Source organism: Triturus cristatus, chromosome 6 (genome assembly GCF_964204655.1).
Source record: "Triturus cristatus chromosome 6, aTriCri1.1, whole genome shotgun sequence".
Classification (NCBI taxonomy): Eukaryota; Metazoa; Chordata; class Amphibia; order Caudata; family Salamandridae; genus Triturus; species Triturus cristatus.
In genome coordinates, this window is record NC_140589.1 from 1,460,283,521 (window position 1) to 1,460,306,614 (window position 23,094).

The following is a 23,094-nucleotide window of genomic DNA, read 5'->3' on the forward strand; positions in this document are numbered from 1 at the left end:
CTGGGGACAACAGCCCTAGAGAGAGATAGGTTGATCACCTGGCTCAAGGGTGTAATGAGCCCAGGTAGAATTTTCATGAAGTGGTCAGGCTTGAGAGGGTCTGTGGGGGAGCCAGACTTGACCTTGCTACATAGCACGGACAATTCCTCTTGGGAGATTGGCGGGAAAGCGGTCAGGGTGTGCGAAATGGGGGATCTAGGCATGCGGTCAGGACATAGCGCTGCCTGGGGGAAGGACTTATAGATCTTATCCACCTTCTCCACAAAGAAGAAGGCTAGAGCATCGCATTGCTCATCTGACGATATCAGGGTCGCATTAAGGGCCGTGGATGATTTAAGCTCTTTCAGTATCGAAAAGATACTTTTGGAAGGATTGTTACTACTCCTGATCTCACCTGCATAGTAGTTTGCCCGTTCCGTCTGGATAGCCCTATGGTATTTCTTGATCGCTGCCTGATAGGACCTCCTCAGGTTAGGGTCGTAGTCCCTTCTCTAGGCTCTCTCCAGCCTTTTGCACTCTTTACGCATGGAGGTGAGCTTAGCATTGTACCAGGGACTGGATTTGGTATTACGGCTTTTTGACCACTTTACAGGGATAAGAAAGTCCAGGGCGCAGATAATCCAGTCCGACAGAGATCTATCGGCCATGTCTGAGTCATCTGGAATACTCTGCATAGTTGTGGAGTGGAGGCCATGAAATTGAGCGATACTGAGTTTATGCCAGGGGCGCCTAAGTGAAAGCTTCTGAGTCACCCTTCTCGCGGGCACAACCCAGGAGAGTGTCATCGTTATTAAATAGTGATCAGACCAGCACTGCGAGGAGGAAGGGTGGACAGTCACGAGAGAAAGGTTAGAAAAGACTGGGTCCAGTAAATGGCCCGCAGTGTGTAGGACCCTTCACCAGTTGAGATAGCTGACATGCCGCAAGATCGGCCAGAAAGTTGCTATATCAGTATTCTGGGGGCTGTCCAGATGCAAATTCAAGTCCCCAATGATACTAAAATTGGCCGCTCTCATTGCTAAGGGGTTCACAGCCTCAATGAGTGCATCCCTAAACTCTTTGGAGGGCCCTGGCCCTAGTAGACTAGTAGGCCAGACAAGGTGCAGCTAGCGTTAAATGAGATCCCAAAACGTGCAGCTTCGCACCCAACCAGGGGCTCCTTGGCGAAGTTACAGGGGCAGGAAAATTTAAAAATAACTGCTATACCACCCCCTCTAGACTTTCTATTGAGCGTCTTAATACTTAAACCCGGGGGAAGCGCCAAACCTGGTTCAGCCACCCTATCAACTGACATCCACGTCTCAGTTAAAAAAAGAGCATACAGGGCTTTGTCCTGTAACAGGTCGTAAACATCTGCAAAATGTTTGGCTAAGGAGCGGCAGTTTAAACTGAGAAGTTTGATCTTAGGGCTAGTGCTAGGAGGGGGACAGGAGGGTGCAGAGGACTTCCAGGAATTAAAGCCACAGTTTAAACAGCAGATACAGGGAGGATGACTGCAAGGGCTTAATCCATTCTTAACAGCAAGGAGATCCACCATAGAGTAGGTGACCGTACCTCTAGTGAAACCGTTGGCGTCTGGCGATGGCCAGGCGCAGACGGGCGCAGACGGGCTTGCCTGTCTGCTGCGCGCTCGCCACGGCATGGGTTTAAGTAGAGGAAACCCGGAAATGCCGAGAGCGCGAGCCAGACCAGCTGGTTCCCAAAACACATCCTCCGCTCAATCGGCACAATGCCGCGGCGGAACGGGCGGAGACCAGGAGGAGGAGGGATGTCCCCAGGCAAAAGCAAAAGTACGGTGAGAGCCCCGTAAATGAAAGAAAAGAGACACAATCAGCCACGGAGCCCCGCAGAAGTAGACAACAGTTAAAATACAAAATCAGCACAGCATTTAAATGCACAATTGAGCAAATGGCTAAAAGCAGTCAGCAGCTGACCTCACTCGGTCGGTAGTAAGAGAATTATAAATGTCTTTTCTGACTTTCACTGACAGGGTGTACGTTGTCTCTAGGGAAACCTACTAAATCCAGATATTTTTGTAAACTAGACACCAGGGGATTCCAGAGTTATGTGCCTCACATGGATCTCACAATCCATAGGACAAGTGGGGAAAGCATTACATTTCAATTGGGCAAACATGATTTGTACCACTAAACTCTCTGGTGACAGGTGTGAAGACAAAATATGTGAGATGGACGTCTCAGACTTAAGGCAATTGCATGATTTTCCTGTGAAATGTAGGGCCCGAGAAGGGCTTCTTCTAGGCAGTCAGAACTGGCCTCAATAACTCGTCAATGAAAGGCAGTAAAGCTTCCAGAGCTGCACAATTTCAGTGAAAATGTTGGAACTTGTTTTATGCTTTTGCTGAATGTATGTATGTAACAGTGGTCAAATTTGTCAATTACAACAAGAGACAAACCTATACAGTAACTTAGCTACACTAAGAAAGCTGGTCTTGTGTTGGTGCATCCAGCAGGGTTCTGTTATGTGCCCTAAGACACAAGTACCCTAGACTGAAACTGCTGTTCTTTACTGGGAAAGTCTCACATTATATAGGGGGCTAAGGATGTCATGCCTCTACGGGAGTTGAGGATGAAGTAAGGGATCTCTGCAAGTACTCTTACTCTCACCTCACACCTGTGCCCCAGGTACATCTTGACATCAGGAAGTGATTCGTGACAAACTGCTTCCAGGTAAAAAAATAGTTAGCAGGTGGCTTATGAACTTGCCAATGGGCACATTGAGACTGCAATATCACACTGGTTACAAACATAAATGGTCATTAGGTTTACCCAATGTGATGTACAGAAACCAACAGCTGACAGTGAATACCACTACGTTTCAATGCTCCTTGGGATATAAACAATAGCACAAATAAATAACAAAATGTAGAAAGGACATATCTATGGCTAAATCAAGTCTACTTAAAGGCTCACATTTCTTTAATTCCATAAGTAACATTCTTGCATGTACCTGTAACACTTGTGGACCATCAACCTACTCCAGATTTTGTTAGGTGAATGGGGCCACAAATGGCAGCGCATTTCATAAAACCGAATTCACATTCAATGGCATTGAAATGATAATGCATAGCAATCAGGTTAATGGAACTTTTTTCGATTTTGTTTTTAATTTTAATAATTTGGAATGCGAGGAGTCACAGCCTGAATTGAACATTGGTGTCAAATTGAAACAACAGTCTTGTCACTGGCTGCACCAAAAAGACGGTCTATTGAAGTGAAAGAGATTTGACAGCCTTTCTGATGGTCAACATGACATGTAAATGTTTAATATTAAGGTGCCTAAGTTTCATGATTTAGGACCTAGCACCAAACAGTCAGGGACCATCTGTAGTTTCGCAGTCAAAAACATGAATAAGCAATGGAAAGTAATTTGCTCATGTCAACCCTAAGGTAAGAATGGTGATTGCTAGATAGAGGTGCAAGATCATGAAGACATCCGAAGACTATACAAACGAAATTTATAGGACTCAAAGATCTTGACCGGAGACAGTGAAAAGAATTTCATAATTTTAAGACATAATGTCTCATTAGTCTGAAGATGAGCCGAACAGCCACATGTTCAGGGTATTTGTAGGAGTTGCTGCTTGTAGGCCGGGAATCCATTATACAAAGAATTGCCACAGTCATGTTTTGAGTTAATTACTCCTTTGTTATCACCAGGACTGTGTACCTCTATGTGTCAATCTGAAATCTCAGACATGAGCCGGGTTTTTGGCATCCACAAGGAAACTACTCGTATTGTAGATTTCCAAAATAAGTCCTAGTAGTCCACACTCACTCCTATAGCTTGCCGCACAGAAAACAGTCCTCAGAAGAAAGTGTCTTGTGAACGTGCATTTGCCTACTTGATTTCCTTTTTTAGGTCTTGCCTAGCGTTGCAGCACATGTGCTGCACGCTCTGCGAGATCTATTGTCGCCGAGGAGACTACGGAAGGGGACTTGAAGACCCGCCCATGCTTCCCATTGGCCGGCGTCATTATTTATGTTAAACGCTGGCTTCCGATTGGAAACAAGGCTTTTTGGTGAACGCCCTGTCTCTTTTTCGGGCAGCCCATCCGGACTGGATTGTGTGCTGGCGGCGTGACACGGTCTCCTACATTAGTCGGTGTAGGTCCTTTTTTTTTTCCGTTAAAGTGAAAGCGTGATGGCGACAGCTTGCTTTAGTTTGTAAGCCCTCTTTTCTTTAATGGGTTTCTGCCCACTTACACTTTTAAATGTGGTATGCTTTCCATCAATCCTCTGATTACTTCCCAGCAGAGAAGGGTTAGAAGGCTTGTACTGGTATGCGAGAGCTGATGTGGGGAGAAGTTGTCAGAGGGCAAGTGCTGGCGCAAGGAAGAAGACTCGGGTGTTGGGTTACCGGTGAGTGATCAAACACATGGGGGCCGAGTAGGGACACTGGGATATACGCTTTGTTGATGAACTCGGACTGGAGACATGCTGTGAAGCAGCGCCCGGTCACGGTTTCAGCACGGACTGCAGCCTCCATTCAGTCAATAGTTAATGCAGGGCCTGGATTTTATGGCTGTTTAAATTATTCTATTTTATATTCGGCAGGGCTTTCAAAGATGATCTGTGGAGAGTTTATGTGTGCTGTGTACACAGAATAAACTGTAACTAAACACACAGAACTAGACAGGGAGCTGGCAGGGAGTCTAGGCTGAGAGAAAAGGGGCAGAGACTGCGACGGCAGAGAGAGGAAAAGCTGAAAGAAGTGTGCGAAGTGCAGAGAAATGGAGAACTGTGGAGAGAGCACACTGGAGCGGTGTAAGGCCTTCTGCCAGACCACACACCACGGACTAGTGCATCATTGTCTTCTTCAGCATCCGAAAATATTCGCCTAGGCGCCCTATGGGTCTGTGAACCACTACCACATTGCTAGCAGCATAGGGGGGGCTCAGTGAGCTGAACACTCGCCACTGACAAAGGTTCTGCTCTGGCAGTCATGAGACCGAAACCAACAGGGCACACTTAGATCTTCATCTTTCCGTAAATTCAGGACTATATACTGAATAATAGTAAGAGTTGTTATTTACAGTGCTTGGAAACGCGAGTAGAGTTCTATGACACTACATTAACATCAAGTTAGCATTCACATCCAGACTCTATTATTTGAGCACTTCCTTGGGACCCCCTCTCTGCTACCTCGTTCACACGTCATCAGCCTACTCTCAGATCTCCGCCTCAGCACCCAGCCCTGGCAAAAGATGCTTAAACAGGGTTTGCACACAATGAAAAGCTGAACAATTCACACAACTCGTCAACACCAATTCCGAATAATCGGTGCAATGCTGCAAAACTTATTTTTAATATTCAGCAAAATGTTTTAGGTGTAATACATATTTTATATATTACATTACGATTAGCTAGACTTTACAATCCATACATACATCAGCTAAATAAAATACAATAAATAAAAACGTGGAAAAATCACAATAATATATCAAATACATTTTTTTCAATGACATTTTGTGTAATTCTCTACGATATTGTTCCAGGGCTAAAACAATGCAAGGAAGGGCCTTTAATGAGAAATTAAAAGTTGCTGCTTGGGTAGTTCTGGTGGACTTTACGCTAAAACCAGCCGTAAGGTATGCATATTTGTGACAGATATTATTTCAACATACTTTGTAGCGCTTGTCTGCGGACCAGCGCTTGCATCAGAGCACACGCAGCAATATAATTTGCCTCTTATTGCTGCATAATTTAGTCAATCATGCTCCACCCTTCCGGTCCTCTCCTGCCGCATAATTCTAGTGGCCTTGGTCATGATGTAAACAGACCACCAGTCAGGGGAAAGGATTGTGTAAATGGGAAGGCAAACAAATAATGTTAGTAAACAGCAATTGACAGGGTTCAGAGTGTTGGAAAGACAGGTACAGTGTAGCTAACGCACCCAGTAGTAGGGGTTGGTGGTGCATGAAGTAAACAGAGACAGCTAGTGAGAGGGGAGGTTAGGCAGTGACACCTATTGACAAGGGTTATGGTGTGAAGTGGCTGAAAGAGACAGCCAGTGGCAGGGATTTGGAGTGCAAGGCAGAAAGAGATCGTCATGAGATCACCAGAAATCCGAATTAATGGATCATGGGAAGTTAAAGGACAAGATGGTAAAGAAGGGCACGCAGATACTGTCACAGACAGTCAGTGACAAAGAATGAGGCAGCAGGAGTGCAGGAGGAGACATCAGGAAACAGCAAGTGACTAAGAGATGATGTGCAGGTCAAACGGACACCTACAGGGGAAGCCATTGGAAAGAAGTGGGTCCGTTGGTGAATGACCCTGAGGGAGCAGGATGAGGAGAAAGAGAGATAGCTAGTGGCATGGACTGAGAGGGTCGGGATGGAGACAACATCAGATCAGACAGTCAGAGAGGGGCTGGACGGATGATGTCTCCTGTACATAAATATTTGCATTGCCAGGAACGTCTCTCGATCGTTTCATCATCAAAGAAGGTTTGTGGCCGTCTCTAAATCGTTAATCGTTTAAACACTCATTTTGAAGTGTAGTTGTTAACCTGTCAGTCGAAGCATTTGTGCCTAATTTTACCTTTATGTATTCAATCCTCTGTACTAAACTAAGTATTTAGTGTGTGTGATTTGCCTGGATCACTCTATTCTATGCAGTGTCAGAAGTTATTTCAAAATATTTCATCCAATTGTTTTTAGTAACTTTTTTTCCTCAGTATGGATAGAGAAATGTTGTCTTTTTTTTACTCATTTGTTGCAGCCACAGGAAGTGGATTTCAGGCCCATGGGAAGGGCCCTGGTGTCACCACACCCAACTGCACTTGTTGATGGTCTTGAAACTCATCAAATAGCATGTGCTTTTGCAGGACTGAAACATATGCTATCACATACACTAGAATGTATTCTAACCAGAGCTTTAAGTGGAATGAAATAACTTGGGGGGTCTCTACAAGGGACGTGGTTGATGTAATTAAGGGTGTGGTTTAAATAAATAAGCTAAAAATCTGTGCTTAGCATATCGTGCCGCTCACCTGATATAATGCTGCTTCTGGCATTGCACTGGATAGCCCCTTTGACATATAGTAATTGGCACTAAGCTTGAATGGCGTTATGCATATTATTGAACATGGTAGTTTATATTGGTGTTATGTGGGATTCATTGTGGGTAATGTTTTGATCCTCCGTTGGCAGATAGTCTTAGCATTGTACAAAAAGAGACTCCTAGTTGGAATTACACTTGTTTTAAAAAACTGCAAGCGGTGCGTAAACACGCAGTTTGTACTTCTAGTCCTTGCTCACAAGAAGTAAGGCTGGCAGTATGAGGTGCAGTTACTGCCAGCCTTGCTTCTGGTGAGCAAGGACTAGAAGTACAAACTGTGTGTTTACGCACCGCTTGCAGGTTTTAAAAACACATAAATAAAAGGCAATGTCATTTACAATGCCAATAGCTCAAACTCTCGCAAATGCAAGACCTATTGCATTGCAAATGCTTGTCTTTTTTCTCCACTTGGAATAAGTTTCTTAGGCAGCTAGACCTGTTCACTAAATCTCCACGAAACACTGTGGTCTTCTAGAGCCTTTTCCCACCTTGGGAACACTTTTGCTCCAACCTTTTATTTTTTTTAAATATTTACGTGATTCCATGATGGGTAAGCCCAAGCAAATTCTTTGCGAAAACCCACAGAGTTCCAACTTCATGAGTATGCCAAACATTTTCTATAGCAGCCACATTGCATTTCCCTGACTTTCCCTTTTCTCACTGCTGAATGTAAACATAAGGCTGCGGAAAATTCACCATACTTGCAGCAGCTTTTTTCCAATGATAAATGGAATTCTAAGTTGAATTGCGATTTCCTGTGAATCACAATTAGAATCACTTTTCCTAATGTATGAAAATCTTTCAGAGTTACATTAGTGATTCCTAGTGGGTCACAAATAGACCTACCTCATGCATATTAATGAGGTAGGTCGCAATTTGCAACCCACTAGGATTCTCTACCCACACAGGGATGGTGGCCTGCTGGGGTCAGCAGACCACCATGTCTGTGACTGCTTTTCAATAACGCAATTATTTTTTTTTAATGCAGCCCAATTTGCTCAAAGGAAAATGATATGCGTGGAAAAAGAAAAAATTTAACTTTTAATTTCATTTTTTATGAGTAGGCAGTGGTTTTGGGGACCACTGCCTGTTTTAAAAAAAATATTTAACAATTTTCTTCCCTTCTTTTGAGTTGAAGGTAAATTGCAAATGTTTTGCAACCGCATTTCAGTTGCCCTAAACAAGTGCCTTCCAAATACCGAATCACAAAAGTCAAATTGCGATTCGGTCGCAATTTGAGCTTTGTACATTACAAAAGGCATTCTTGCAGTTGTAAGCAGCTCAATTCTGCAAATCGAGCCGTTTGAGAACACAAACATTCTTCATAATTCTAGCCAATAGTGAGCCTGGCAAGGCAGTCAGGGTTGAGCGATAGGCAGCCTCTTGTCTTCCACAGGACAACATATCCAAGAGCAGCAGAAAAGTACTCTCCCCTTCAAAACATGTGCAGGGCCTCACGCCTGAGGGATCAGGGGCTTATTTTAAATCCTGCTGACTTCTGTGGTTGAACTGAGGGTATGATTACATTTTTCCCACAGCAGGTCACCCAGCTCTGGGTGAACTTTTTTCTCACATTAAGTGGTTCGCATCACCACCTCTGACCGGGAGTCAGAACTAATCTGCGCGATGGCTTTTATTACATTCTTAGAAGTGCCCAACAGATAGGTATGTGTGTGTATTTAATTAATTCCAGGCTAAAGAAAAACTCACAATGAATGCATGATGACAAAAAGATCACGTTCCCAAAAATATAAATACAACTCATTATACAATTGTTCACTTAATTAAAAAAAAAGTACAAAAGGTAGTAACCGCACAAAAAATGTCATATACTTCACATTTTGGTGCGTGTTTAATTTTTGAGAACTATTTAAATTTTAGGTCTTTACTCTTAATATACGTAACATGAAACACGTATCAACAACTCTATAAATGTGTTGGGAAAAAAACTTGATCAAGATATTAAAGGCCCCGTTCTGAGTGCGATATTATTATGGAACACGATAAGTGCCTGGTTAAATAATGTTTGAGCACAGTTCGGGTTGGTTTTTGTACCAATGGCTACTTTTGAGGGTTTTTATAAAAGGAGATTAATGTTCAAACGAAGTCTTTCCAAACGTGTGCAGCCTACCCCTACGGCACTGTTCTGCCTGTGCAAGTCGCTAGTCAGAACCAGAAAGACAGTGTTCGAGTGTAACTCAGCAAGGGCGCGCAATTGTATTTAATCACCTGGAATGGGCAAAGTGAAAACCGGGCACGCAAACATTTTAGGTCTGGTTCTCAACCCTATTGCCAATTTGAAATAACCACTAAAATGTGTATTTTACCAATAAGGCTGACAAACACGGTGACTACATATTTTCACTATATTTGCTTCTGCCCGATACTAACGTTTTCAATGACAGCAATGACAGTTCTGAATTATCAGCAAAACAGTCTTAAATCCTAATTCGTTTATGCCCCGCACCTCATAGGAAAAGTCCATCTCTTTCACAAAAAGTTAGATAGTCACATCTGTTTAGGGTACTGTTTGCCTCTGTCCTAACATATGCACATTACATATACGTACCAAAAAAAGTCGCAAACATGAGAATTCTGGAGGAGGAAACTCAATTTACATTGCATTTCCTTTACATCTCTCTCTGACACTCCCTTGGAATATCTACTTGTAGAAAGAAACCCACTCTGAGATTACATGTGTGCTACGTGTGCATGCTTTTTGTACATTGCTCACTCGAAGAACACACTTTACTTTTAGCAAATCACGCACAGCAAACACATTCGATAGACCTCGAAAACTCTTTAAAATGTTACCAGCCCTGCAGGTCGAATGACTTGAATCATCCACTCGACCCTTGTACAACAGACAGAAACATTAAGCAGCGGTGCAATGTATTTTTTACTCATCCGTGTAGTACTCCTGTACTAATCCACCGATAAGTGAATGATGAAGAAAGATAAAGTGAACTCTACAGCATAAAACTACTGGTAATTCGTATTCCCCAGAGTTGATGGACTAGTACATTGGGAAACAATACATGCGCACACCTGAAAAGGGAATCCAAGTATCCCAAAACAAAACGTAAATAGTGTTTAAGAGCAGACACTGAATTATATAAACTATTTCCTTTTCTGAGCAGTCCCTGAAAAATATTAGACAATTATACCCTCTGCTTGTTCGATGAGGAAAATGACTTAGGGCCAGATGTACGACCCTTTTTAGCAGTCGCCAACGGGAAATCGTCCCGCTTGCGAACGCTAAAAAGGGTTGTGGTATGTACAAACCCTGTTTTGCGAGTCAGTAACCTATTACCGATTCGCAAAATAGGATTTGCGAGTCACTATTTGGAAGGGGTGTGCCATAGGCATTGCTTCCTAATAGCGAGTCGCACTGATGTATGGTACACCAGTCGCAAACGGCAAGGTTGTGAATCAGGCCCGGCTCCAGGAATTTTTATTTGGGTGGGCCAAGGGTGCATTTGGGTGGGCCACTGCAGGCTTGTTTTGTCGCATATATGTCTAGGCAGGCCTGCTTCAGAGCCCTCCTTTATCTCTTCTTAGTCTTACAAGGCCCAGTAAAACACAATCTTTTCCAAATCTCTTTCTAAATATTATCACTCTCAAAAAGTGTTTTTTTCCATGTCATGTTCCTTTGATGGGAAGAGGAGGTTTCTGAGGTGGTAGGTATCAGGCAAGTGACACTTCTCGGGCTCCCTCTGTGCGAGCCCCAGGGAGAATCCCTCTTCAATACTACCTCCAGCTGACCCGGACTCTGCAACGCACTCCCTTACAGGCTTGATTATCCACTACTCCTCTCTAGTGCACCTTATCTCACAGCTGACCTTGGGCCCCAGCCCTATATCAGGCACCATCGGGCTCCACTTTCATTTTTCCCGGTAAAAACATTAGTAAAATCCCATTCAAACTTAAAACATTGAATATAGCAGTAAATATAATTAGCACGCACTTTAAAGTATGTTCCACAGTAGCCCTTATGACGCGACTGCTAATTAAATAAACAAAAACAGAAAGGCCATGACAGGGCCGACTTCAGCGCTGATGCGAGAGTCTTTTTTGGTGCCGCACCAATAACCTCTTTCTCTGTAAATACCTTTACTACCACCTTCCAACAGTGCCCCTCATCCCTCCATGGCCCCCCCTATTGACCTCCTCCTCGGATTCCCTCACTGCCACACGCCACAAGTGCCCCTCATCTCCCCATAGCCCCTCCCCCTTATGACCTCCTCCTCGGATTCCCTCACTGCCACCCTCAACCAGTGCCCCTCATCTCTCTGTAGCCCCTACCCCTCATGACCTCCTCCTCAGACTCCCTCACTACCACCCTCCACCAGTGCCCCTCATCTCTCCCTAGCTCTCCCCTCCACCCCATGACCTCTTCCTCGGATTCCCTCACTGCCACCCTCCAACAGTGCCCCTCATCGCTCCATAGCCCCTCTTACTATCTCCTCCTCGGATTCCCTCACTGCCACCCCCCAACAGTGCCCCTCATCTTTACGTATCCCATATGCATTTTATTTGTTGTATAGCGCTACTCATATCAGTGTAGCGTGTGTCAGTACTTTACACCACGCACACATTATACAGAGACAATGAATCATACAAGTATTTAAATCAGTCTACAGGGAATGTCACATAAACCAATGAGGATTGCAAGGTGTAGGAATCACATGTCATACATACTGGTGGACCGGATATTTTAAGAGGGTTTGGTATGGGGAAACACAACCTTAGGATTTAAAGAGTATTCCATGGGGGTCAGCTTTATTGACAAAAATGTATATCTGCCCAAACATACTCATTTTAGCAACATTAGAATAATGAAAGACTGAGGAAGTTCTAACTATATCACAAAACAAAAAAAGCGAAGTTCTAACTATACCATTCATGTTTGCATGCAGCTCTTTGATGCCAGTTCATTGGTCACTGTCCTATATTAGGATTGTAACTTCTGAACTGCAAGTAACACAAGGATCTCTGTGACAAAGGCAGTAACCCACTGAGCTTCCACATAAAATACAGTTCATCTGCATTTAAAAACTACTAACAGACAATTGATTGCTCTCCAACAGTATCATTTATCACCAACGTTATCTGGGCATTTTGTATTGTCTTATTGTTGTCCTGCATCAGCCATGATAATGATAAAAACTGTTATTTGAAGCACACAAGAAGGATGTGCCCTGCTGGGCCTGTGCAGATTTAAAAAAGAAAAACAAATAGTAACACATTCTCTTACCTACTCCATTAGTCAAACTTTGTGTCACAGCCTGGTGTGATAAGCAGCTGCAGGGGTTGGGAAAGGTGAATAGGAATAAACAAACTTTTCTCCTGCGCTGCATAGAAAATGAAATATCCACGCAGCAGGACAGTAGGCAAAGGTTACCAGTGCCAAAGAAAGGATTTGTCGCCTTTCGCCATGCCCCTAGTAGGGATGAAGGGGTGAAAAACATAAACAAAGCCTCATTAACATGTAAATGGTCTTTTAACCCCTTCGATGCGAGTGACGGAGCGGTTCCGTCATGCGCGTCGGTTGCGCTGAGCGCATGACGGAACCGCTCCATCACGGCCCTGCCCACGCACGGAACCTTCAGCACGGCGCGGTAATCCGCGCCGCGCTGAAGGGATTAAAGACCTGTGAAGTACTCGGGTGCGGCTGCGATAATCTCTAAAACGGTCAGTGTGCGCGGGCCCGGGAAGCTGTCTCGGCCCGGGCGCACACACACGAGTGGGGGTGGCTGTTGAAGCACTTTGAGCCCAATGTCGTTGCGCGCCTGCCTTCAAGCCCTCACTGTGAGGGCCAAGGCTCCTGTTTGGGTGGGCCTGGCCCACCCGGCCCACCCGCTAGAACCGGGCCTGTTGTGAATGTATGCAAAAATATTTTTTAAGAGCAGGCAGTGGTCCGTCCACTGCCTGCCTTTAAAAAATGAAAAGAAAACGTTTAATTTTTTCTTTTAAATGCATCCCGTTTTCCTTTAAGGAAACGGGCTGCATTTGAAAAAAAGAGTTGCTATATTCAAAAAGCAAACACAGACATGGTGGTCTGCTTTCCCCAGCAGGCCACCAACCCTGTGATATGTGAGATTCCTAAGAGGTCGTGAATTGCGAACTACCTCATTAATATTAATGAGGTAGGTCTTTAGCAACACCATTAGGAATCGCGAACAGTGTCTGAGACACTGTTATACATTCCATTTTGTGAGTCGCAAAACGCAACAATTTGCGACTTGCAAAATGGAATGTTCGTACATCTGGCCCTAGATTCTACAATGCAATGTACAGAAAAGTCTCTCTTGGAATTCCTCATTTTTTCACAGACATCTTATGAACTGACTGCTCCAGTAATGAACTCTTACTTACCTGTATCTTCATTACCCTGATAAGGAGTCCTTCTTGTCCCAGTCCTAACAAATGAGGCGTCTCGCCTCCCTTGTCATTTCATGTACACACTAATTCAATCAAACTGGTTTTTACAGTAGCTAACTAGTAGCGCATGTCTTTCTTTCACAACATGAAGGCTATAATTAACTTCCCACTCTGCCTCCTGTCATATTAGTGAGCACTTACTTGGGGGCGGCTATGGCTTCCCTCCAGTTCTCGTCCTCTAGCTGCCCAAGGTCCCAGGATCGCTCCTCCCTTACTTTTAGCAATACGTATGCTTGATGATGGACCAGTGTTTGGTAGAGAACTGAGTTTACGGGCTTTAATATCTGTGAGTACGATTTTCGCATCCAGGGAGTGAATATGCCGGTATTCCAGCAACAGGTGGCAGGTACGGTGTGAGTGGATGCCGAAGCTGAAGGAAATGGACAATCTTGCATTTGATACTCCACCTGCAGCTCCGTGAAGGACTTAATAGTTCCATTTGTGAGCAGGTCTCCTAGCGTTGTTATGCCTATGGTGTTCCATTTGGCAATGTCGCAGAGCGTGGACACTTGGGAAAGTCTGGTCCCCTTCCGTAGCAGGGTCTCCAATATGAGCCTGTTAGCCCATCTTGCAGCTTTTGTGCTGCTCTCCAAAAAGTCAGCACCACTCAAGTAGAAGCGGGTAAAGAGCCCGGCAGATCGCTGCCATACAACAAGTGTGGGAGACAGTCTTGACCCATTACCCACATCTCCACTGCATAAGCTGGGTGTTTGAACCTCTCAAACCACCAGTCATTGAGCAATAGATGGTGTGCAGCTCAGTAGTATGACGTCAGCTGTGGGTCTTAACCAAAGCCACCCTGAGTCTTCCACCTCGGAAGTTGACGAAGATCAGTCCAGTGTAGCAGGGTATGCTGGTCAGATAACGGGTCTCGCTACAACAGATTGCTCGGCTGGTGGATCTTCTCTCTTCCTCCATCCAGGCCATCTTTCCCGGCCCCCTACACCATCAGGCCTTACTGCGTCTGAAGGCCACCCATTTGCGCAAGGGCCTTGTGTACTCTTAAATGGTCACCCTTTCTGATAAGGCACTGAGAGAAATCTGATGGTGGCTATCCATCCCAGACCTTGTGATATATTCTGAAGCCAGCTGTTAGGCTAGGGATCTCGATGTGTAGATTTCTCCACCGGAAGTTTGTGGTGTTCAAATAAACAGAAGTTACATATAAACTGTCTGGAACTTTTAGACAGTTCCTTTACGGTCCGCTGTTGGACCAAGGACTTGATTCAGTTGTGTGTGCTCCTGAAAATGGATAACGTCTCTGCAGTCCGCTATATCAAGGCACTCGGTCCAAGACTCTTTCCAACCTTGCAACCAGTCTTTGGTAGTATTACCTGGACCGTTAAATATCGGTCATGGCAGAGTACCTACCTGGTCAGGCAAAACACGTGCCAGATTACCAATTGCTACATTTCCGGGACTCCAGCCTGTGGAAGCTACACCTTGAGATCTTCACGGATCTTCAGGATTGGTGGGGCCCATTCTTAGTGGACCTGTTTGCGTCCAGGTTGAACCACCAGCTACCCATGTTTTTCAGCTCAAGAACTGACACGTTGGCTGCAGCTGCGGACACGTTTCTCCAAGTCTGGAGTCAGGAATCTAGATATGCATTTCCCCCTTCGCAATGATAATGCGAGCATCTGCCCAGGTCAGACGCCAACAACCCGTTCTGGTAATGGTTACTCCAATCTAAAAGTCTCAAGCTTGGTTTACGGTTCTACTGGAGCTTTCTTGGGATTCTCCAATCCAACTCCCCCTGTTTCCATCGCTTTTCCTTAATCCAGATCAGGTTCCTCACCAGATGGTTCTGAACGGTTCACTCTCACTAATGGTGTGACAGATTACAGGGGACCATGGTCGGTTCCTGGCCTTTTTGTGCTAAGCTGACACTTTCTTGTCAAAAGCGTGCGCCGGCAGTACAACTAAGTGTTATAGATCCACCTGGATCCGGTGGACCCGTTGGTGTTTGAGACGGAGTCTCGATCCCGTGGCTGCTGATGTAGTTCACGTCCTTAATTTTCTAGTAGCATGGTCATGGACGGACTGGCATATCACATTATTATTACCTTTCGCTCAGCTATTTCGGCTGGACATATGTCGGTGGAGGGCTCCCCTGTGGGGGAACACCTGTCAGTGTGTAGACTCCTTCTGGAGATCAGGCTATCCCTTACCCCGGAACCACGTTACTCTTCACTTTGGGACACCAACCAAGTGTTGAACTTGTTTTTTCCCTGGCAACCTGTTTCTTGTCCAGAAAGGAATTGTCAGCTAAGCTGGCTATGCTACTCTGCCTGGTATCTTGTTGAAGGGTTTCGGATGTGCGTGCCTTGGACATTTCAGGCAGGACCTTCTCATCTTCTGGGGTATCATTCACTGTAAGTAGAAGGACGAAGTGTAATATCAGGGTCATTTTGTATCTGGCGTTTCCAGAGTTCCCAAAACTGTGTGAGGTGCAATGCCAAAAGGCATACAAGAAGAAGTCTGCGGAATTTCGCCATCCAGGTGAACGTCAACTCCTCATTGCCCTGCGGAAAACGCATAAGGCGGTATCTTCCCTCACTATTGCTCGATGGGTGACGTGAGTGATGCAGGAGGCCGGTACTGACCTGTCCCTATTTGGTGAGCATTCTGAATGCGGTGCCACGGCCTCAAAGGCTTTCAGTTTGGATTTCGCTTGAAGGAGATCATGAATGCGGCAGACTGGTCTTCGGAGTCTACGATTAAGAGATTTTATTTCAAGATGATGTTGAATATGGCTCATCCGGTAGTGAGCAAGCTTTGGACTAGAATAATCCTTGCCTCCGGTCCCAACATAGAATCAAAGATTTCCTAGCAATAGTAATGAAAAATTTCAATTCTATTAAGGACTCGGAGGCGAGGATTATCCCACCCAGTAAGATATAAACTGAAGACCCTCCCCGTCAAAAGTAAGTATTGAGTTTTATTATGCTCACTTCAGCCTATTATGTGAATATTGTATGCTTTCAATGTTCTCTGGACGTAACTGCTGTTTTTCCGCAGGTTGTTACAATTAGTCATATTATCCAACTAAAATTACGCTCTCTTAATTGGGACGTACATGGGTAAACAGGACGGGTGAGGACAGAGTACTGGCATGACTCGCGACGAAAGAGGCCGAGGGAACACAGATGATGGACTATATTGTGGGCTGCTGATGCCTAATTGGCTGTAACATGGAGCTGTTCCTCCATTGGATGTTACTGTTTTTGCTTCATTCCAAAGGCTTCATGGGAATAGTAGTTTGTTGTAATAAAGTTCTGAAATGGCTGCTATTGAATAAAGTGAAGAAAGGATAGCGTAATCCTCGCTTTAATAGAATTGAACATTTCTGTTACGATAACTAAGACATTTTTCACTGTCTACTACAGTTACATAAAAGCGTGAATTTCCCTGTGTTTTACTTCAGTGTTTTGAGAAGCACAGTCCACTAGGAGTTGCAGTAAGGCATGATGTCTAGATGGCCTAACGTTTAGTTTTAATTTTCGTGCATAGTGTCCTAGGTTTTTGATGAGCAGATGCAGCCAGTCGATTAACAAGATATTTACAGACAGCCAATTCATTTTGTTTGAAAATGCTCAAACTGCAGAAAAAAGTTAAGCAAAATTAGTGGCAGAATTTTGAAGTGCTCATACTGAATCGCTCACAAGTTCAGGTTAAAACTACTTATTTTTGCCTACCACACAAGATCTTTTTCAGATTCCCTCTTTTTGGTTGTTTATTTGAATGTAATACTAGTACTTCTTCTGCGCCACCTTTTCACTCTCCTTGGCTTCTTTCTCCCTCTGATCCAGTGTTCACACCCAGCCCCACAAGTAAGCACACTTTTGAATCGCAGATTGTGATTCGCAAGTCATATTATGTGACAGAATAAAGAATTAAACAGGGGTTACCTGATGAGGTCGAGGAAGGAGTCGACGGTTTCCTTTCTGGTGGGCACCGTGTCCTCCAGTCCCAGGGTGTTAGAGTTGAGGGCGGCGGCACCTGCCCCAGGCCGGATGATGAACCCCAGGGCGATGGCCAGGGCTGAGGCCAGTAGGGTAGTCCCCAGGAAGTAGCCCACCGCGATGGCCCCCAGCCGGCCCAGGGAGCGGGTGTCGAGGCTGGCGGCGCCGGAGACCAGGCTGCACACCACTAGGGGCAGGATGATCATCCGCAGCATGCGCAGCAGCAGCTCGCCGGGGAAGGAGAAGTGCGCCATCTGCGCCCGGGACAGGTGCATGCCGCGCACCCCCGCGCCCAGGCCCATGCCCACCAGCACCCCGGACACCGTCAGGATCACGATGGTATTCCGTCTCAGGAAGGGGAGGCAGCGCCGCCGCCAGCAGCCCCCGGAGGTCGGTCGCTCATCTCGTACCAAGGCGTGAGAGGAGGAACTGTCGGGCTCGGCAGCGGCGTGACCGTTCATCTCCAGCCTCTTCTCCATGTGCCCGCGGGCTGACAGAGGGGCTTCCCAAGTGCTGCGCGGCGGAGCACTCAGGGTATCCGCAGGGATGCGGGCTGTAAGAGGTTATGAGAGGCGTAGGGGCGGCGTGATTGGTCTCCTCGGGGTTAGGCCTGGATGGGGCTTTCTGAGGTAACGGTAGTCAGTTGGGCCCTCCAGGGAGCTTCCTCAGGTGTCTGCAATGGGGGGGGGGGGGGGGGGGGGAGCACTCTGAGGAGTTTTCAGGGGACAGGTGAATGTGAGGGAGCTGTTTGTATGGTGGATGTCAGCGAATGTGTGACAAGGGGCTCTGAAGCGGGTGAAAGGTCCTGTCTGAAGAAGGGAGTCAAGACTTCAAAGAGATCCGCGGAGGCCCCTCGGAGTCAGTGTTCAGGTGCCTCTCTTCTTTAGGGGTGTGCAGTGTCTCTGTAGGGATATGTTGGGGTTCTCAGAGGGCATGTATTTGGGCCTCAAAGAGGGAATGTGTTTTCAGATGAGTGACATTTCTGAGGTGTATGGAAATCGTCTCGGTGGGGTTGTGATTGGGCCTCGCCTAACAAGTATTTGAGAGGCCTCTTTGAAATATATGCAGGGGCGTCTCGAAAGTATGTGCAAAAAGTTATCGATAAGGATGGGCAATGAACTTCGTTGGGAATTAAGGCTAAGGTGTTCTCAATGGCGTGCGAAGGGTCCTCTGTATTGGCAACATGCATCCGATACTGTAAGTGAATGCAGGGGAATTTTTAGAGGCGGTAGCCCAGCTTAAAGTAAGTGAAGTGGGCCTTCTCCGTGGATATCGGAGGTTTAATTTGGGGTGTACAGAAGAATCTACTGGGACTCACATGGACCTGTCAATGTTAGGAGTGTGCTGGGGTCTGAGAGAATGTCAGCTTTTTAAAAGATGTTAGGTACTGGAGGATCTGAAGGAAGAGGGAGCAGGAGATTTTACGTGGGTGTGGGATTCTGTTGGGGCTTTAAGGAACCTGCCAATCAGTGCCAGGAAGATGCATGGGCGTGAAGAGGTCTCTCTTAGGGCATGCAGTTTTTGTAAGGGTGTGCTGGTGGCCGCTATATATGTATGCGCTGCCGGGGCGTTTCCGTGGTGATCGCAGGGGGGTGCGGGAGGATGAGCTCTTTTTGGTGGCTTGCAGAGACCTCTCTTGCAGTGGGCAGACAAGCTTTGTGCAAGCTTGTGCTGGGAGTCTCGCTGCCGCTGTCGGGGGTGGAAGGCAATAGTTGTAGATGCCTTGCGCTGGTGCTATGTAGTCGTCAGTGCACTGGACCGCGTAGCCAGGGAGTGCCAGGAGATGTGCAGTCCAGTGCTGTGTGCTCCGGAGAAGAGCGCCAGTCAATACTACGAGCCACGCTGATGCAACCCAGACTCTCCGCCTCCCAGAGGGGCTCAGGAAGGGAAAGCCCTCCTACAGAGGGCGTTCACTACTGTCGAGCCACCCCTGGCCCGCCTACTTCGTGGGATTCTCCAGGCCAAAGGATCAGTTGCCCCGCCTGCTGATGCTTCTCTGCCTGCCCAGGAAGGCGGCACATCCCCATTGATAAGTCCCAAACCCGCAGCGCCTAGATAGCATCAAATGCCGTTTGTGCCTTGTGCTGATGTATTGTCACAACTGCTGCACACCTAGTGAGTTTAGACATGCCCTTAGTTTCTTTATTCAGCGTGACACAGCTCCCATGAAGAAAACGTGTAAAAATGAGCTATTTGCTGCGTCTGTCCCTTAAAGTACTCAGGCGCACTGTAGATGTATGGTAGGCGACCATGCCCTTTAAAGATATAATTGATTTGTCAAGTGAGAATGTTGTTAGATAATGTGTTCTAGTAGAACAGATAATCACACACATTTAGAACAGTTCTACATGTGTTTATTTGCCACCCCCCCCCCCCAGCATAATGGTAAATTTTTGTTAGCCTATGTGCATGTTGATATTTTTCACCCAGCGCTAGCAGGCAGTCCCTGACGGCTGGTCTGACAGGCCACTGTTTGGACAGGTTTTTTTAGACTGCTGGGCTGGTTTTTATTGTTGAATTCCCCTGCTTGCAGACAGTATGCTCAAATATATGCCTGCAAGGTCTCCCACACCTGGCAGAACAATTATATAATATGTCTTATACAAGTACAAAACGGCACCAATTTACAAACATGGGCAACTTTTTTTAGCTGTCGAATAGCTTGAAATCACTAATGGGGTCACTTTTATTATTGTCTGTGGCATTTTCTCTGTCCAAATCGACACTGTTTTTACCAATTTTATCTGATTCATAACCAACTTCTGCTCTTCCTCCGAGCAGTGACTTTGCACTGCCCGAAAGAGACTAATGTAGTAAATGCTGTCAAACAGACTTCCACTAGAGACCGCAGGTATTTAAGTGAAACCTACACACAAACACCATTTATCAGAAGAGCCCACTTCCTTATGAACGCTCCGCAGCCCCTTGAGTGTTATCTCCTTCCATTAATGCCGCTGTCCGAATGTTTAATGACAGTGGGCCGCGGAGGTGGTAGTGGGCATTAGAGCAGCACCGATGCCTGTAGCCTCCGCTGCTGCTTCAGCTTATGTTGCATCATCCTGTGGTGGCGTCTGACATTTTAAAGAGAAAGTGAGGCTGAGAGCGAGACTGTTGACTGGTACAGTTTCTAATGTGGGTGCCTGTGCGAAAATGGTCACAGAAGGAAGTGATCTAAAAAAAAGTGTATCTTGAAGTTGCGGGAGCGTTTCACTTCAGTACGCAATCACTGCATTAAGTGCCATTTATTAGAATTTATGTATTTCATGGTGCTCTCAGGTGTGATGATCAAGGAAAATTAGGCACAGGCAAATTAGGATCACTCAAGTGGCGAACGGAGGTGGATCCCAAGTTTCCATGTTTCATGTTATGCAATTGAGCCACTAAAAGGGTCTCTCTTTCACTCTCATTTTACAGGTGGGGTGCTTTATAGATTGCCGTAGGTGAAGCCTGTCTGCCCTGTGCCATAGTTAAAGAATGTTACTTTTCTTGTAGGTCTAACTTCTTTATGTACAAGTACAAACAGGACGAGCAAAGGAGGAACAGCTCTCTCTCCAATCACAACCACCTTTTCTTTAACTGCTACCCTGGCCTCCACACATTATATACATTACTGGTTACAAAGAATGACATTAAAACAATCTAAGACAACGAAATATGCACCATTAACTCTAACCATTAGAAAGACTCAACACACCACCCCCTTATACAAATGCTCCAAAAATAAAAATTCATTACAGACAAATGACACAAATAGCAAAACATACTTTGTTGGCCAGAATTCCGATTTGCTCAATACAAAATCAAAAATTAACTATACGGAAAGCACAAATAGCAAAACATACATTGTTTACCAGATTTACTATTTGCTCAATACAAAATCCTGGAATCTCGTCAGCATTTTTTTTGACTCGATGAGAAACTCCTCTCACTAGATCCCTTCTTATTCGTGGCATCTTTGTTACATTCAGTGCCAACTCCCATGCTTTTCTATTCCCTAGAAATAAATGGAACTATAAGCATTTTGTCCTTTTTCCACCATCGTCCAACTTCACCCTACTCTTTCTGACCTTAATCACTGGTTTGGGCGTAGAGAACATAGACTCTCCCTTTGGCCATGATCCTTGAGATTTTAATTTTCACATAACCCATGACAGAAACATTTGACTCTCTCACCCTCTCGCTCACATACTTGGACTAGGCATGTAATCTTTTATTGGTCACTTCTTGTAACTTGTTATCCAAAACTGAAAATTGCCCCATCCAAGATCTCAACAACTTGAAGGGAAGGAACTCTTCCTCTAAGCGAAGCCAAAGGCAAGACACCAGTGTCAGCATTGAGAGTAGGTCTTACATCCCAGAGGAAATTCCATAATTACTGCGCACAATCCGACCCATTAATCCTCAGTAGTTGCAAATTGTCCATAATGACTCTTTCAAATCTTTCTACAAAGCCATTTATCATTGGGTAATATAATATGTTTTGGAGTGCTTCACCCCCAGATGACTAAAAAAAATCTCAAACTATACAGATGTGAACTTGCATCCATTATCATTTCATTTCATTTCAAAATCTTTATTTCGGTCAATTTCGACCATAAAAGATACAGTTATAAACACTTTAGTTTAAATACAATTGATATGAGTATATAAATTACAATTGAACATAGTAGGAGCATTATAAAATAGCAGTTGGTTTACCTTTTTCATCTATCGCCATTAAAACGTGTATATTACAATAAAACAATAAAAGCTAGGCAAAATTAGCAATGGCAACATTGATTTAAAAACCATAACTTTTTCTTCTATATATACATCAATTTAATCAGGAACCCCATTCTCTAGCGAAAATAGGCTCCAAAAATACAAACACCTTTGACCTTCTGGCAACTTTCACAAATGTAAACTCCGACCATCAACTATAAAATTCCATCACCCCAATTTCATACATTAGAATACTACCGGACACCACAACAGCTCAAATGATATCCATGGATAACTTACTCCAAGCTTTATTTGGAACAAGTATTGCCTCGATAGGACTGTAAATAGTGACGTGGGTCTTGTCACTATCAGCACATGGCATGCAATCTCGCACAATAAAACTCAACTCATTTGTCTAATCCTGCCCACCGAAAATGATCCTGAAATCTTGTCTTCATGACACGGATTCCAATGTACGCTTCATAGGCTAAAGCCAAAATCTTACTTCTCATGCCAGTGGGAACAACCAACAGATCAGAAGAGAAAAGATCGTTGCTCATGGACAGCTTATAAGATACATGTTATACCTTGATAGACACTCATCCCCCTGTTCACAATAAGGCCACCCTCGCACTATGCAATCTCTGAGCTTCGCTATATCCTCATTCTGATCTAAAGCTGCTAGCCGTTCTTGCATAGGCAAAGCTCCTTCAGTGTGACTGTCTACATGACACACAGACACTAAGGTGCCGATTCTGATCCTGTAAAATCCGGGTACAAATGGTCGTACGGAGCGTTTTCTCCGTACGACTCGTACCCGGGAATTCCACCGTACAAACCAGCAAGTACGATTCGTACAGAAATACCATTTCCGTACGAATCGTAAAAAACACAGTGCG

At 45.1% G+C, this 23,094-nt stretch overlaps 1 protein-coding gene across 1 annotated transcript in view; it reads right to left on the minus strand.

The window, feature by feature from the left end:
- SLC1A4 (solute carrier family 1 member 4) overlaps positions 1-18,107 on the minus strand; it is a 300,968-nt gene extending 282,861 nt beyond the window's left edge. The window contains exon 1 of the mRNA XM_085612523.1: positions 17,441-18,107. Coding sequence (XP_085468649.1) covers positions 17,441-17,973 — 533 coding nt within the window. The 5' untranslated portion in view covers positions 17,974-18,107. The remainder of the gene's footprint in view (positions 1-17,440) is intronic.
- Positions 18,108-23,094: the final 4,987 nt, after the last annotated feature.